Source organism: Gorilla gorilla, chromosome 6 (assembly GCF_029281585.2).
Source record: "Gorilla gorilla gorilla isolate KB3781 chromosome 6, NHGRI_mGorGor1-v2.1_pri, whole genome shotgun sequence".
In the NCBI taxonomy this organism is placed as follows: domain Eukaryota; kingdom Metazoa; phylum Chordata; class Mammalia; order Primates; family Hominidae; genus Gorilla; species Gorilla gorilla.
The window spans coordinates 74,296,198-74,309,424 of NC_073230.2; the positions used below are offsets into that span (position 1 = coordinate 74,296,198).

The following is a 13,227-nucleotide window of genomic DNA, read 5'->3' on the forward strand; positions in this document are numbered from 1 at the left end:
GTGTAATCTCGGCTCACTGCCACCTCCATTTTCAAGGCTCAAGTGATCCTCCCACCTCAGACTCCTGAGTAGCTGGGAATACAGCCTTGTGCCACCATGCCGGGCAATTTTTGTACTTTTAGTAGAGATGGTGTTTTGTCATGTTGCCCAGGCTGGTTTCAAACTCCTGGGCTCAAGTGATCCATCCACCTCGAACTCCCAAAATGCAAGTGGTACAGGAGATAGAAAGAAATTGTTTAGGCAGATAGCGAGGGTAAAAGAGTCCCTGGCAAGGTTTCCCTTTTAACCAAAAGCAGCCTGAAAAATCGAGCAGCAAACATGGATAAGCAAACCGGAAGCTTGCACTAGTGAATGCCAGCAGCTAGCCAGGTGTGTTCAACATGGAGGCTCCATCCTCCCTTTCCTCACCATTGAACGTTAAAGAAATAGGCAACATGGCTGCTGGCCAGGCAGAGAATCCATCTGCATAATAAAAAATTAGGGTGGGGGCGGCCAGATTTTCGCACCTATGCAAATAGCACAACTAGTCCTAACCAGTTTTTTGCACCGTATACAAATGGCACACCTAATCCAATCAATCTTTCATACCCTATGTACATCAGACATTACCTTCTCAAGATCATCTATAAAACACCTTGCATTTCACCATGAAACCAGCCACCCACTTCTCCAAGAACACTCTCTGTCACAGAGAGCTCTTTTCTCTCTTTTGCCTATAAACTTCTGCTCTGAACCTAACTCTGTGTGTGTCCATGTTCTAGTTTTCCATGCCACGAGGATTATAGGCATGAGCCAAGGCACCAAGCTAGTATGCCTTTATTTATTTATTTTTTTGGAGAGAGAATCTTGCTCTATCTCCCAGGCTGGAGTGCAGTGGCTCCATCTCGGCTCATTGCAGCCTCTGCCTCCTGAGTTCAAGCGATTCTCATACCTTAGCCTCCCGAGTTGCTGGGACTACAAGCGCACGCCATCACACCTGGCTAATTTTTGTATTTTTAGTAGAGATGAGGTTTTACCATGTTGGCCAGGCTGGTCTCGAACTCCTGACCTCAGGTGATCTACCTGCCTCAGCCTCCCAAAGTGCTGGGATTACAGGCATGAGCTACCGTGCCCGGCGCTGGTATGCTTTTTCACAATAACTTCAATTCTAGAAGGGTACCCACTGGTCTTTATGGGGTTTCTGTAATGGATACTGTAACCCTATGCCACCGGAATGGTGCAGACATGCTGATTTTACTAGAATGAGTTCAGCCTTCTTGGTAGACTATTGGTATCCCAGAGGCTGACCATTCACTGCAGCTTATTAAATGTAGCTCCATGATGCCAATGAGTCCTTTCAGCCAGGTTGCCTTTTTCTTCTCATTGATGTAGTCAGGTCGTGATCTCTTTTGCTTGTCTTATGCTATTCCAGATGATAGGTGATTATTTCTTCCGTGAGACCCTCTTTTCTTTTCTCTGCCATGGGATCATCCTATGATGGGTCTCTTTCTCTTAAAAGCACTTGTAATCCCAGCACTTTGGGAGGCCGAGGCGGGCGGATCACATGAGGTTGGGAGTTCGAGACCAGCCTGACCAACATGGAGAAACGCCGTCTCTACTAAAAATACAAAATTAGCCGGGCACGATGGCGCATGCCGGTAATCTCAGCTACTCAGGAGGCTGAGGTGGGAGAATCGCTTGAACCCGGAGGTGGAGGTTGCGGTGAGCCCACATTGTGCGAGTGAAACTCCTTCTCAAAAAGCACCGCTGCTTCGGGCGCGGTGGCTCATGCCTGTAATCCTAGCACTACTTTGGGAGGCCAAGGCGGGCAGATCACTTGAGGTCATGTATAATATTATACATAATATTATATATTATTATACATATTTTATATTATATACAATAATATATATTACATGAAAAATTACATACTGCTCACATATTAAAATAATATTTTGAATATTAGAATATTTGAATTCTAGAACTAGAATATATAACGATGAAATTGTTACAATAAATTCCACCTGTTTCTTCCTTTTTTTTTTAAGTTTGGCTACTAGAATATTTAAAATTCACATGTGGCTTACATTTTATTTCAGAGGATTAACTCCGTTTTAAAATCTCAGGCTGCCTGCTTAAAGGACCAGAAGCTAGGAAGGTCGTAAAATCGGATATTAAATAATGTTATTATGTTTTTTCCATTTGTTAATAGCCATATAATTGTGAACCTCAAATATCTGAGACAGATCTCAGTTAATTTAGAAGGTTTATTTTGAGGCCAGGCGCGGTGGCTCACGCCTGTAATCCCAGCACTTGGGAAGCCGAGGCGGGTGGATCACCTGAGGTCAGGAGTTCAAGACCAGCCTGGCCAAAGTGGTGAAACCCCATCTTTACTAAAAATAGAAAAATTAGCCAGCTACTCTGGAGGCTGAGGCAGGAGAATCGCCTCCTGCCCGGAGGTGGAAGTTGCAGTAGCAGAGATCGGATCGTGCCACTGCACTCCAGCCTGGAAGACAGAGCGAGACTCCGAAAGAGACAGAGAGAAAGAAAAAGAAAGAAAGAAAACTGGAAGTGGGGAGGGGGCTTCCAGGTCCTAGGTAGATAAAAGACAAATGGTTGCATTCTTTTGAGTTCCTGATTAGCTTGGGAAAAGGAGGCAATCAGATATGCAATCATCTCAGTGAGCAGAGGGGTGACTTTGAATAGAATGGAAGGCAGGTTTGCCCTAAGCAGTTCCCAGCTTGACTTTTCCCTATAGCTCAGTGATTTTGGGGCCCCAAAATTTATTTTCCTTTCACACACTATACTATTTATTAATATAAATGCATATGACCTTATACACAAGGTTAAATGCAAATACCCTGTGGGTGGGCCTGGCTCAGTTCAGGGAGGAAGCCCTGACTGAAAAGCCTGCAGTTTAGGTTTCATTCTATCTTCTTTCAGCCCAGCAACTGAGCACACCTTCTGTCATTCAGGGCCTGAGGGGGCGGGTCCTTAAACATCCTCCAATCAGGGACGCTGGGCTGGGACCCGTCCAATCAGGCACGCAGCTGGAGCGGACAGGACGGCTTCCGGGATTTGGCGGGGCCTTTGTCTCTCGCTGCAGTCGGAGCTCCAGGTCTCGTCCTCACTGCTCTATGTCCTCTACTCCTAGAGGTCCATCTTCTGTGGCCCCGTTACCTGCAGGTATTGGGAGATCCACAGCTAAGACGCCAGGACTCCCTGGAAGCCTAGAAATGGTGAGCGTGCCGGGTCCCAGATCCCGAGAGAGGGGGAGGGGCTGGTTGGAACTGGTGGGAAGTGGATGTGGCGAGACTCCGGCCTCCCTGCAGTAGACTCCAAAATCCGCGGCCGGGAGTTCTCCTTGGCGCAGCTCGGCCCTCAGTCCCCTTCAGTCATAAGATGGCTGCTGGGCTGGCAGCCGGGATCCCGGGCGTCCTGTCTCCTCCCTGCGCAGTGACCGTTCCCTGGCCTGGAGCCCCTCCCTGGGCAGCTCTGCTCCCGCAGCGCCGTATCTCTCTCCTCGATGACTCGGGGTGCAGGGTTCATGAATAGGAAGAGCTTTGGTCCATGGGGTTCCCAGACCCTCCTTTTTTCTATTAAAAATGTATGGAAGTCACCGCGAAGATATTAAAGAATTTAATCAGACAGTCATTCACAAATTATAGAGCACCCAGCTGTGGTTTGTACTTTGTGGTCCATGGGAGGGGCTTGAAGGAAAGACTTTTATAAGGTGTGTGATGAAGAAAGCCAATAATTGGTTAGGTACCGTTATGTACTTTCTTAATTTGTAAATTCAGGGTGGACATTTCCTGGTTGTGTCATCAGAGGTTAATTCGCAGTTTATGGTTGGTTAAGCCTGAATTTTGTTTCCCTCAATGTTGTAATTTACAAAAAGTTTGAGTTAGATTTTTTTTTCTTTCTTTCTGAGACGGAGTCTCACACTGTCGCTCAGGCTGGAGTGCAATGGCAGCCATCTCGGCTCACTGCAACCAACGCCTCCCGGGTTCATGCAATTCTCCTGCTTCGGCCTCCCAAGTAACTGGGATTACAGGCGCACGCCGCCACGCCCAGCTAACTTTTTTGTATTTTAGTAGAGTCTGGGTTTCACTGTGTTGCCCAGCCTGGTCTCGAACTCCTGAGCTCAGGCAATCCACCCGCCTCCGCCTCCCAAAGTGCTAGGATTACAGGCGTGAGCCACCGCGCCCGGCCAATTTGAGTTAGATTTTTAAAAAAATGGGGACCCTGGGACTGGAGCTACCTCAGTCTAATTGCCTGCTATTTAATTGTGTACACACTCTAAAGGGGATAGATTTTCCCCTGAAATTTTCACGTGTGGCCCAAGCAGAGTCTCAAGACTACTCCCCACCCCCAATTCCTTCAGCCTAACTCTGGCTTGCAGTAAAATACCAAATTTCCAGTTTTTTCTGACATTCCGAAATGCCAACTTCCTCATCCTAATTCACATTATTTTAGTGTACATTTTAGATACTGTATTTTAATTAATCATTTTTTGACACAGCATTGGATAGCACTTTAGAAAAATTTTTTTCTGTTTGAAAATATTTCCCAGGAGAAGAAAGCAAAGAATCATCCCCTGACACTGTATTGTAAAAAAATATCTGTGCCTCTTTTTTAAATAATCTTCCCTAGGCACAGAGATCTTACCAAAATGTTTTTGGGTCAAGGTTTCCGTTTGGAAACTTTATGGAGTGATGTTTCCTCAGCCACTCCTCAGTGTTTTCCTGGTTTTGAGTTTTAGTACTGTCTGGGGATAAACCAAGATACCCACAATCGCTATGTCTGCTAGAATGTTTAGTGAATGTCAGCTCCTGGGTCATTTTCTCCCATAGGACAGTCTCAGGTATGGAGTGTAGCTTCTCAAAAGAGCAGGTGGATGTCGTGGGGCTGACAGGCATCTCCTGGTGCACTTTTTTTTTTTTTTTTTGAGACAGTCTCATTCTGTCGCCCAGGCTGGAGTGCAGTGGGGCGATCGCGGCTCACTGCAAACTCCGCCTCCCAGGTTCAAGCGATTCTCCAGTCTCAGCCTACCAAGTAGCTGGGATTACAAGTGCACGCTGACACACCTGGCTAATTTTTGTGTTTTTTGTAGAGAGGAGGTTTCACCATGTTGGCTGTACTGGCCTTGAACTCCTGGCCTCAAGTGATCCGCCCACCTTGGCGTCCCAAAGTGCTGAGATTACAGGCGTGAGGCACCCCACGCTGGCCACACTTTTTTTTTTTTTGAAAAGCTAACCCGTTGAGACATTAAGATTGTCTTCACCCAATCCAGCTTTCATTTCTTGGAGACAGATTGCTGGTCAGCCAATCAGATGCTGGTAGTAAGGGGAAAACAGAAATAATTTCTTCCCCCTGAATTCTCTAACATTTGTGAAAGAAAAAATAGTGTACCAAAAAAACTAAAAAAAACTTACTCCAGTGAGATGGTGCAAGAACTTGCAAACTAAAATGCATCTGGAGCAGTAACTGAGGTATAGTGTCTCCGAAGAGGGTGGTCGTTGAGCACTTAAGTGAGCAGGATGGGGTGGGAGAATCAAGGGATCGTGGCCTGACTTGCCACCAGTCAAACACATCAGTTTTCTAATCAGCACTGCCACTCTCTGGGGGTTTATCATCCTGAAAAGATTTCTTCACTTTTTTTGACTTCAGTTTTTTATTGTAAGTTGCATTTTATTAGTAAAACTTGAAAGGTAAAAAATTTACAAAAAGGTGGGTTTCAGGGAGAGAAATAATATCTAATTGTATAGTCCATTTGTTAAAAATTCTCATTTATCTTTTTCTTTCCCAGAATGAGTTTAAGAATTTTCTCGGGTGTGTCTTTTATGGGTGAGATCAAACAGAATTCCAAGTCTTGGCTTTTAGAATGCTAACCAAGGAAAAAATAGGGAGAATCTCTTTTTAATTTTGGCTGTAGAAAATAAATACTTTTCCACAAGAATATGTAGTAGATAATTGGTCAGTTACTTAGATTTGTGAAAACATCAGTTCCTCTTTATGCAGAGTACATTTGTAACAGTGAATATCTCTAGTCTATGTCCTGTTATCTTGATTTCTGAGTTTAATGCTGAATTATATGGTAAAACTTGGTACCTCCCAGAAGTGTTCCCATATGACTGTTTACTACATGATTTTTAATAAAAATTATAAAATAATATGTTTATCATCTAAAAGGAATGGATACTTTTGCTTTTCTTGTTGAGGTATAAAATGTAAACACCTTAAAATGTCTTCCCCTTATATGATCACTGTGTTTGAGTAATTTTGCTGGATTTTTTAAACACTTACTTTCAAAAACCAAGTTAATACCTCTGACATGGAAATTAAAGCTCCAGCCCAGTGACTCTAAGCTAAGGCTAATATGGAGCCTGCAAAAGGAGGTTATTAAAGGCCCAGTTAGGTTCTTTTTGGGGAGACTCCCCTGCAGATGTCCCAGCCTGCTCACACCAGCCATGGAAGAAGCCTTTATACTGAGAGAAGCTACAGAGCCCAGAAAAGCTGGGGACCCACAAGCAGATGCAGTTAAAGTTAAGATGGAAGGGGATTAGGAAGGTCTTACTGGAGATGAAGTTGTTACTGTTTTAAGGCAGTTTCTAGACTTACAAAATAAAACAAAGTTATGTAAAAAAATTTTGAATTCCAAAAGAGTGTTGCAACAGGCAAAGTACCAACTATAAGATCTTGAAGGACTGCAAAGTTTAGGCAGACAAGATTAGAAAGAAGGTGGGAGGGGATGGCAAATAGAAGGTGGGAAAATTAGATTTTATATCAGAGAATGTTTTACCCTGAAGTCAGCGTGTTCTTAGCTGGGACATAAAATGGTGTATGTTGGTTCAGACTGATGGTAGCTCAAAATTCTGAGCCTGTGGGAAGAAGATAAACTTAAGTAAAGTTTGATTAAGAAATATTTCCTCTTAGCCACTGAGACCAATTCAGCTGTTTTTTGTTTGTTTGTTGTTTGTTTTTAATGAGAAAAGGAAATGTGGAGTCTGTGTTTGGTTATGTGATAGGTAAGAAAAGAGCACCATCTAAATCATAATGGGAGGGTGTTTCTTTCCATCAACTGTTCCTGGAGAACACAAAGGATGGATAATTTTATTAATCACAGCTATTTACCAGGATTATCTATGTGCTTCATCTTTCCCCACCTCTTTTCTTGGTCCTATAGATTTCTTCCATTTGAGTTTTCCTGCGTTGTGTCTTTTATAATAAACTGGTCAACATAGCTACAGTGTTTGCTGAGTTCTGTGAGTAGCTCTATCAAATTATTGAACTTGAGGGAGGTTATGGGAGTCCCAAATTTTTAAACAGTAACCCCAGTGTATAGATGGGCCTATGGAATTTGTGACTGGCATCTGCAGTGAGGATAGTGTTGTGGGACTGAGCCCTGAATCAGGGTATGTGCTGACCCTGGGTGGTGTCAGAATTCAAATGTTAGACAATTAGTTGGTGTTAGAGAATTGCTTGGTATTCCACAAACTCTAGAGATTTGGTACCAGAGGAAAGATATCACAGAAGCCTGGCCTGGAATGGAACTCTGGGTGTCTGGGAATGGGAGGCTCTGGCTCTGCTCTCCTGTACACAGACTGTCACACTGCCCGTTGTCCTGTGATTCCAGGTCTCCTCCCAGGGTGAGCGAGAACTGACAACTTAGAGGAAATGAGCTGTGATAACAGACCCCTTTTTTCCACAGCTGCCACCACAGGATTCCCACCCACTCTCAAACATACGCACTAGACATTGATGTGTCCACACCCCTCCCAGGACTAGGAACCACCCTCAGGAATTTCACCACAACATTTTTGATCCTGGTATTTTTTGCCAAAAATCCACAAAAGTGTCTACATGTCTCTGGGGATATCCCCACCCCCAGACACTGAATCTGCAGTAGCAATCTGCTTCCTCTACCAACCAGCGGTTCTGCACCACCTGTTCATAATCTCATCTGCCTGCATGGACACAAATCAGAGTACAGCCCCCCTGGGCCACTATCTGATAGCACAAACAAATCCATCCACTTACATTGCACTATTCTCCACTCATGGATTTTTTTCCTTTTAACTTTTATATTTGGTTCGTGGTACACATGCTGATTTGTTATATACGTAAAATTGTGTTGTGAGGCTTTGGTGTGCAGATTATTTTGTCACTGAGGTAGTAAGCATAGCACCAAATAGGTACTTTTTCTGATCCTCTTTGTCCTCTCACCCTCCACCCTCAACTTGGCCTCTGTGTTTGTTGTTCCCCGCTTTGAGTCCATGTGTTTTTGTTTGTTTTGAGATGGAGTCTTGCTCTGTTACTCAGGCTACAGTGCAGTGGCATGATCTCACTGCAACCTCTGCCTGCCAGGTTCAAGTGATTCTCCTGCCTCAGCCTCCTGAGTAGCTGAAATTACAAGCACCTGCCACCACGCTTGGCTAATTTATTTATTTTTAAAAATAGTGACAGGGTTTCACCATGTTAACCAGGCTGGTCTCAAACTCCTGACCTCAACTGATCTGCTGGACTCTGCCTCCCAGGGTGCCATGTGTTATTATTTAGCACTTACTTATAAATGAGAACATGTATTTGGTTTTCCATTTCTGCATTAGTTCGCTAAAGATGATGGTCTCCAGCTCCAACCATGTTGCTGCAGAGGACATAACCTTATTATTAGTTTTTTAGGGCCACACAGTATTTCATGATGTTTATATATCATATTTTGTTTTTATTAAATATTTTGTTTTATTTTGGAGACAGGATATTCTATTGCCGAGGCTGGAGTACAGTGGCATGATCTTGGCTGACTGCAGCCTCAACATCCTGGGCTTAAGCAATCCTCCTACCTCAGCCCCCAAAGTAGCTGGGACTACAGGCATATGCCACCATACCTAGCTAGTTTTTCTTTTTGTATTTTTTGTACGTACGGGGTTTTGCCATGTTGTCCCAGGCTAGTTTCAAACTGCTGAGCTCAGGCAATCCAACTGCCTTGGCCTCCCAATGTGCTGCGATTACAGGCGTGAGCCACTGCACCCAACAATATGTTTTCTTCTTCTTTTTTTTTTTTTTCTGAGACAGTCTCCCTCTGTCGCCCAGACTGGAGTGCAGTGGCACGATATTGGCTCACTGCAGCCTCCACCACCCAGGCTCGAGCGACTCTCCTGCCTCAGCCTCCCAAGCAGCTGGGATTACAGGCATGCACCACCATGCCTGGCTAATTTGTTTTGTATTTTTTAGTAGAGACGGGGTTTCAACATGTTGTCCAGGCTGGTCTCCAACTCCTGACCTCAAGTGATCTGCCTACCTTGGCCCCCCAAAGTGCTGGGATTATAGGTGTGAGCCACCGCGCCCAGCCATAATGTTTTCTTTATCCGGTCTACTATTGATAGACATTTAGGTTGCTTCCATGTCTTTGCTCACAAGTACTATTGTGAATAGTGCTGCAATGAACATGCATTTGCATGTGTCTTTATAATAGAATAATTTATATTTTGGGGGGTATATAGAGTATTTTTTGGGTATTCAGGTTGCTGAATCAAATGGTAATTTTGATTTTAGTTCTTTGAGAAATCATCACACTGCTTTCACAGTGGTTGAACTAATTTATACTCCCACTAACAGTGTATAAGTATTCTTTTTTTTTTTTTGCAGCCTTGCAAGCATCTGGTTTTTTTTTTGTCTTTTTGTTAATAGCCATTCTGACTGGTATGAGATTGTATCTCACTGTGGTTTTTCTTTACGTTTCTCTAATGATTATTATTTTTTTTTTTGTGATTTTTTTTTTTTTATTGATCATTCTTGGGTGTTTCTCGCAGAGGGGGATTTGGCAGGGTCATAGGACAATAGTGGAGGGAAGGTCAGCAGATAAACAAGTGAACAAAGGTCTCTGGTTTTCCTAGGCAGAGGACCCTGCGGCCTTCCGCAGTGTTTATGTCCCTGGGTAAAGATTAGGGAGTGGTGATGACTCTTAACGAGCATGCTGCCTTCAAGCATCTGTTTAACAAAGCACATCTTGCACCGCCCTTAATCCATTTAACCCTGAGTGGACACAGCACATGTTTCAGACAGCACAGGGTTGGGGGCAAGGTCACAGATCAACAGGATCCCAAGGCAGAAGAATTTTTCTTGGTACAGAACAAAATGAAAAGTCTCCCATGTCTACTTCTCTCCACACAGACCCGGCAACCATCCGATTTCTCAATCTTTTCCCCACCCTTCCCGCCTTTCTATTCCACAAAACCGCCATTGTCATCATGGCCCGTCCGCAATGAGCCGCTGGGCACACCTCCCAGACGGGGTCGTGGCCGGGCAGAGGGGCTCCTCACTTCCCAGTAGGGGCGGCAGGGCAGAAGCGCCCCTCACCTCCCGGATGGGGCGGCTGGCAGGGCGGGGGGCTGACCCCCCCACCTCCCTCCCGGACCGGGCGGCTGGCCGGGCAGAGGGGCTCCTTACTTCCCAGTAGGGGCGGCCGGGCAGAGGCGCTCCTCACCTCCTGGACGGGGCGGCTGGCCGGGCGGGGGGCTGACTCCCCCACCTCCCTCCCGGAAGGGGCAGCTGGCCGGGCAGGGGGCTAACTCCCCCTCCCCCCTCCCGGACGGGGTGGCTGGCTGGGCGGGGGGCTGACCCCCCCACCTCCCTCCCGGATGGGGCGGCTGACCAGGCGGCGGGCTGACCCCCCCACCTCCCTCCTGGACGGGGCGACTGGCCGGGCAGAGGGGCTCCTCACTTCCCAGTAGGGGTGGCGGGGCAGAGGAGCCCCTCACCTCCCGGACGGGGTGGCTGGCCGGGCGGGGGGCTGACACCCCCCACCTCCCTCCCGGACGGGGCGGCTGGCCTGGCGGGGGGCTGACCCCCCCACCTCCCTCCCGGATGGGGCGGCTGGCCGGGCGGGGGCTGACCCCCACCTCCCTCCCGGACGGGGTGGCTGCCGGGCAGAGACGCTCCTCACTTCCCAGACGGGGTGGCTGCCGGACGGAGGGGCTCCTCACCTCTCAGACGGGGCGGCTGCCGGGCGGAGGGGTTCCTCACTTCTCAGATGGGGCGGTTGCCAGGCAGAGGGTCTCCTCGCTTCTCAGACGGGGCGGCCGGGCAGAGACGCTCCTCACCTCCCAGACGGGGTCACGGCCGGGTAGAGGCGCTCCTCACATCCCAGACAGGGCGGCGGGGCAGAGGTGCTCCCCACATCTCAAACGATGGGCGGCCGGGCAGAGACGCTCCTCACTTCCCAGATGGGATGGCGGCGGGGAAGAGGCGCTCCTCGCTTCCTAGATTGGATGGCGGCCAGGCAGAGACGCTCCTCACTTTCCAGACTGGGCAGCCAGGCAGAGGGGCTCCTCACATCCCAGACGATGGGCGGCCAGGCAGAGACGCTCCTCACTTCTCAGACGGGGTGGCGGCCGGGCAGAGGCTGTAATCTCGGCTCTTTGGGAGGCCAAGGCAGGCGGCTGGGAGGTGGTTGTAGCGAGCCGAGATCACCCCACTGCACTCCAGCCTGGGCACCATTGAGCACTGAGTGAACGAGACTCCGTCTGCAATCCCGGCACCTCGGGAGGCCGAGGCTGGCGGATCACTCGCGGTTAGGAGCTGGAGACCAGCCCGGCCAACACAGCGAAACCCCGTCTCCACCAAAAAAATACGAAAACCAGTCAGGCGTGGCGGTGTGCGCCTGCAATCGCAGGCACTGGGCAGGCTGAGGCAGGAGAATCAGGCAGGGAGGTTGCAGTGAGCCGAGATGGCAGCAGTATAGTCCAGCTTCCGCTCAGCATGAGAGGGAGACTGTGGAAAGGGGAGAGGGAGGGGGAGAGGGAGAGGGAGAGGGAGAGCCTTTAATTTATCTTGAGTTGACTTTTGTATGTAGTGTAAGGAAGGGGTCCAGTTTCAATCTTATACATAGTACTAGCTAGTTATTCCAACACCATTAAACAGGGAATTCTTCCCACATTTCTCTTGTCAGCTTTGTAGAAGATCAGATGGTTGTAGGTGTGTAGCATGATTTCTGGGCTCTCTATCCTGTTGCATTGGTCTATGAGCCTGTTTTTTGTTTTGTTTTGTTTTGTTTTGTACCAGTACCATGCTGCTTTGGTAACTGTAGCCTGGTAGTATAGTTTGAAGTCTGGTAATGTAATGACTCCAGCTTTGTTCTTTTTGCTTAAGATTGCCTTGGCTATTCAAGTTTTGTTTGTTTTTGTTTCATATGAATTTTAAAATAGTTTTTTTTTCTGTTAAGAATCTTTTTGGTAATTTGATAAAATAGCATTAAATCTGTAATTTTTTTTTTTTTTTGAGACGAAGTTTTGTTTTTGTTGCCCAGGCTGGAGTGCAATGGCACAATCTCGACTCACTGCAACCTCCGCCTCCTACGTTCAAACAATTCTCCAGCCTCAGCCTCCTAAGTAGCTGGGATTACAAGCATGCACCACTATGCCTGGCTAATTTTTGTATTTTTAGTAGAGATGGGGTTTCGTCGTGTTGGCCAGGTTGGTCTCAAACTCCTGACCCCAGGTGATCCACCCACCTTGGCTTCCCAAAGTGCTGGGATTACAGGCGTGAGTGAGCCAGTGCACTGGGCTAAAGTGTGTACCTTTAATGCCTAGTTTGTTGAAGATTTTTTACATGAAGTATGTTAAATTTTATCAAAAGCTTTCTCTGCATCTATTGAGATAATCTTGTGGGCTTTGTCTTTAGTTTTGTTTATGTGATAAATAGCATTTATTGATTTGTGTATGGTGAACCAACTTTGCATTTTAAAGACAAAGCCTACTTGATTATAGTGAACTAGCCTTTTTTTTTTTTTTTTTTTTTGAGATGGAGTTTCACTCTGGTTGCAATGGCATGATCTCAGCTCACTGCAGCCTCTGCCTCCTGGGTTCAAGTGATTCTCCTGCTCCAGCCTCCCAAATAGCTGGGATTACAGGCATGCGCCACCATGCCTGGCTAATTTTTTATTTTTAGTGGAGACAGGGTTTCTCCATGTTGGTCAGGCTGGTCTCGAACTCCCGACCTGAGGTGATCCACCCGCCTTAGCCTCCCGAAGTGCTGGGATTACAGGTGTGAGCCACTGTGCCTGGCCAAGTTATTTGTATTTTTGTATGTTCAGTGGTAATGTTCATTTTGTCATTTCTAATTGTATTTATTTGAATCTTCTTCATTAATCTCGCTATTGGTTTATTTTATTAATTTTTTCAAAGATTTAACTTCTGAATTTCTTAATATTTTGTATAGTTTTTTTATGTCTAAATCTCCTTCAGTTCA

The 13,227-nt window shown here is 46.6% G+C and overlaps 1 protein-coding gene across 2 annotated transcripts in view; it reads left to right on the forward strand.

Moving 5' to 3' along the window:
* Positions 1 to 3,027: 3,027 nt before the first annotated feature.
* ZNF273 (zinc finger protein 273) overlaps positions 3,028 to 13,227 on the forward strand; it is a 35,010-nt gene continuing 24,810 nt past the window's right edge. Inside the window, exon 1 of one of the 2 annotated variants that reach the window (XM_019030799.4) lies at positions 3,028 to 3,218. In XM_019030799.4, coding sequence (XP_018886344.2) covers positions 3,117 to 3,218 — 102 coding nt within the window. In that variant the 5' untranslated portion in view covers positions 3,028 to 3,116. The remainder of the gene's footprint in view (positions 3,219 to 13,227) is intronic. The other variant, XM_055346943.2, reaches the window with a different exon arrangement.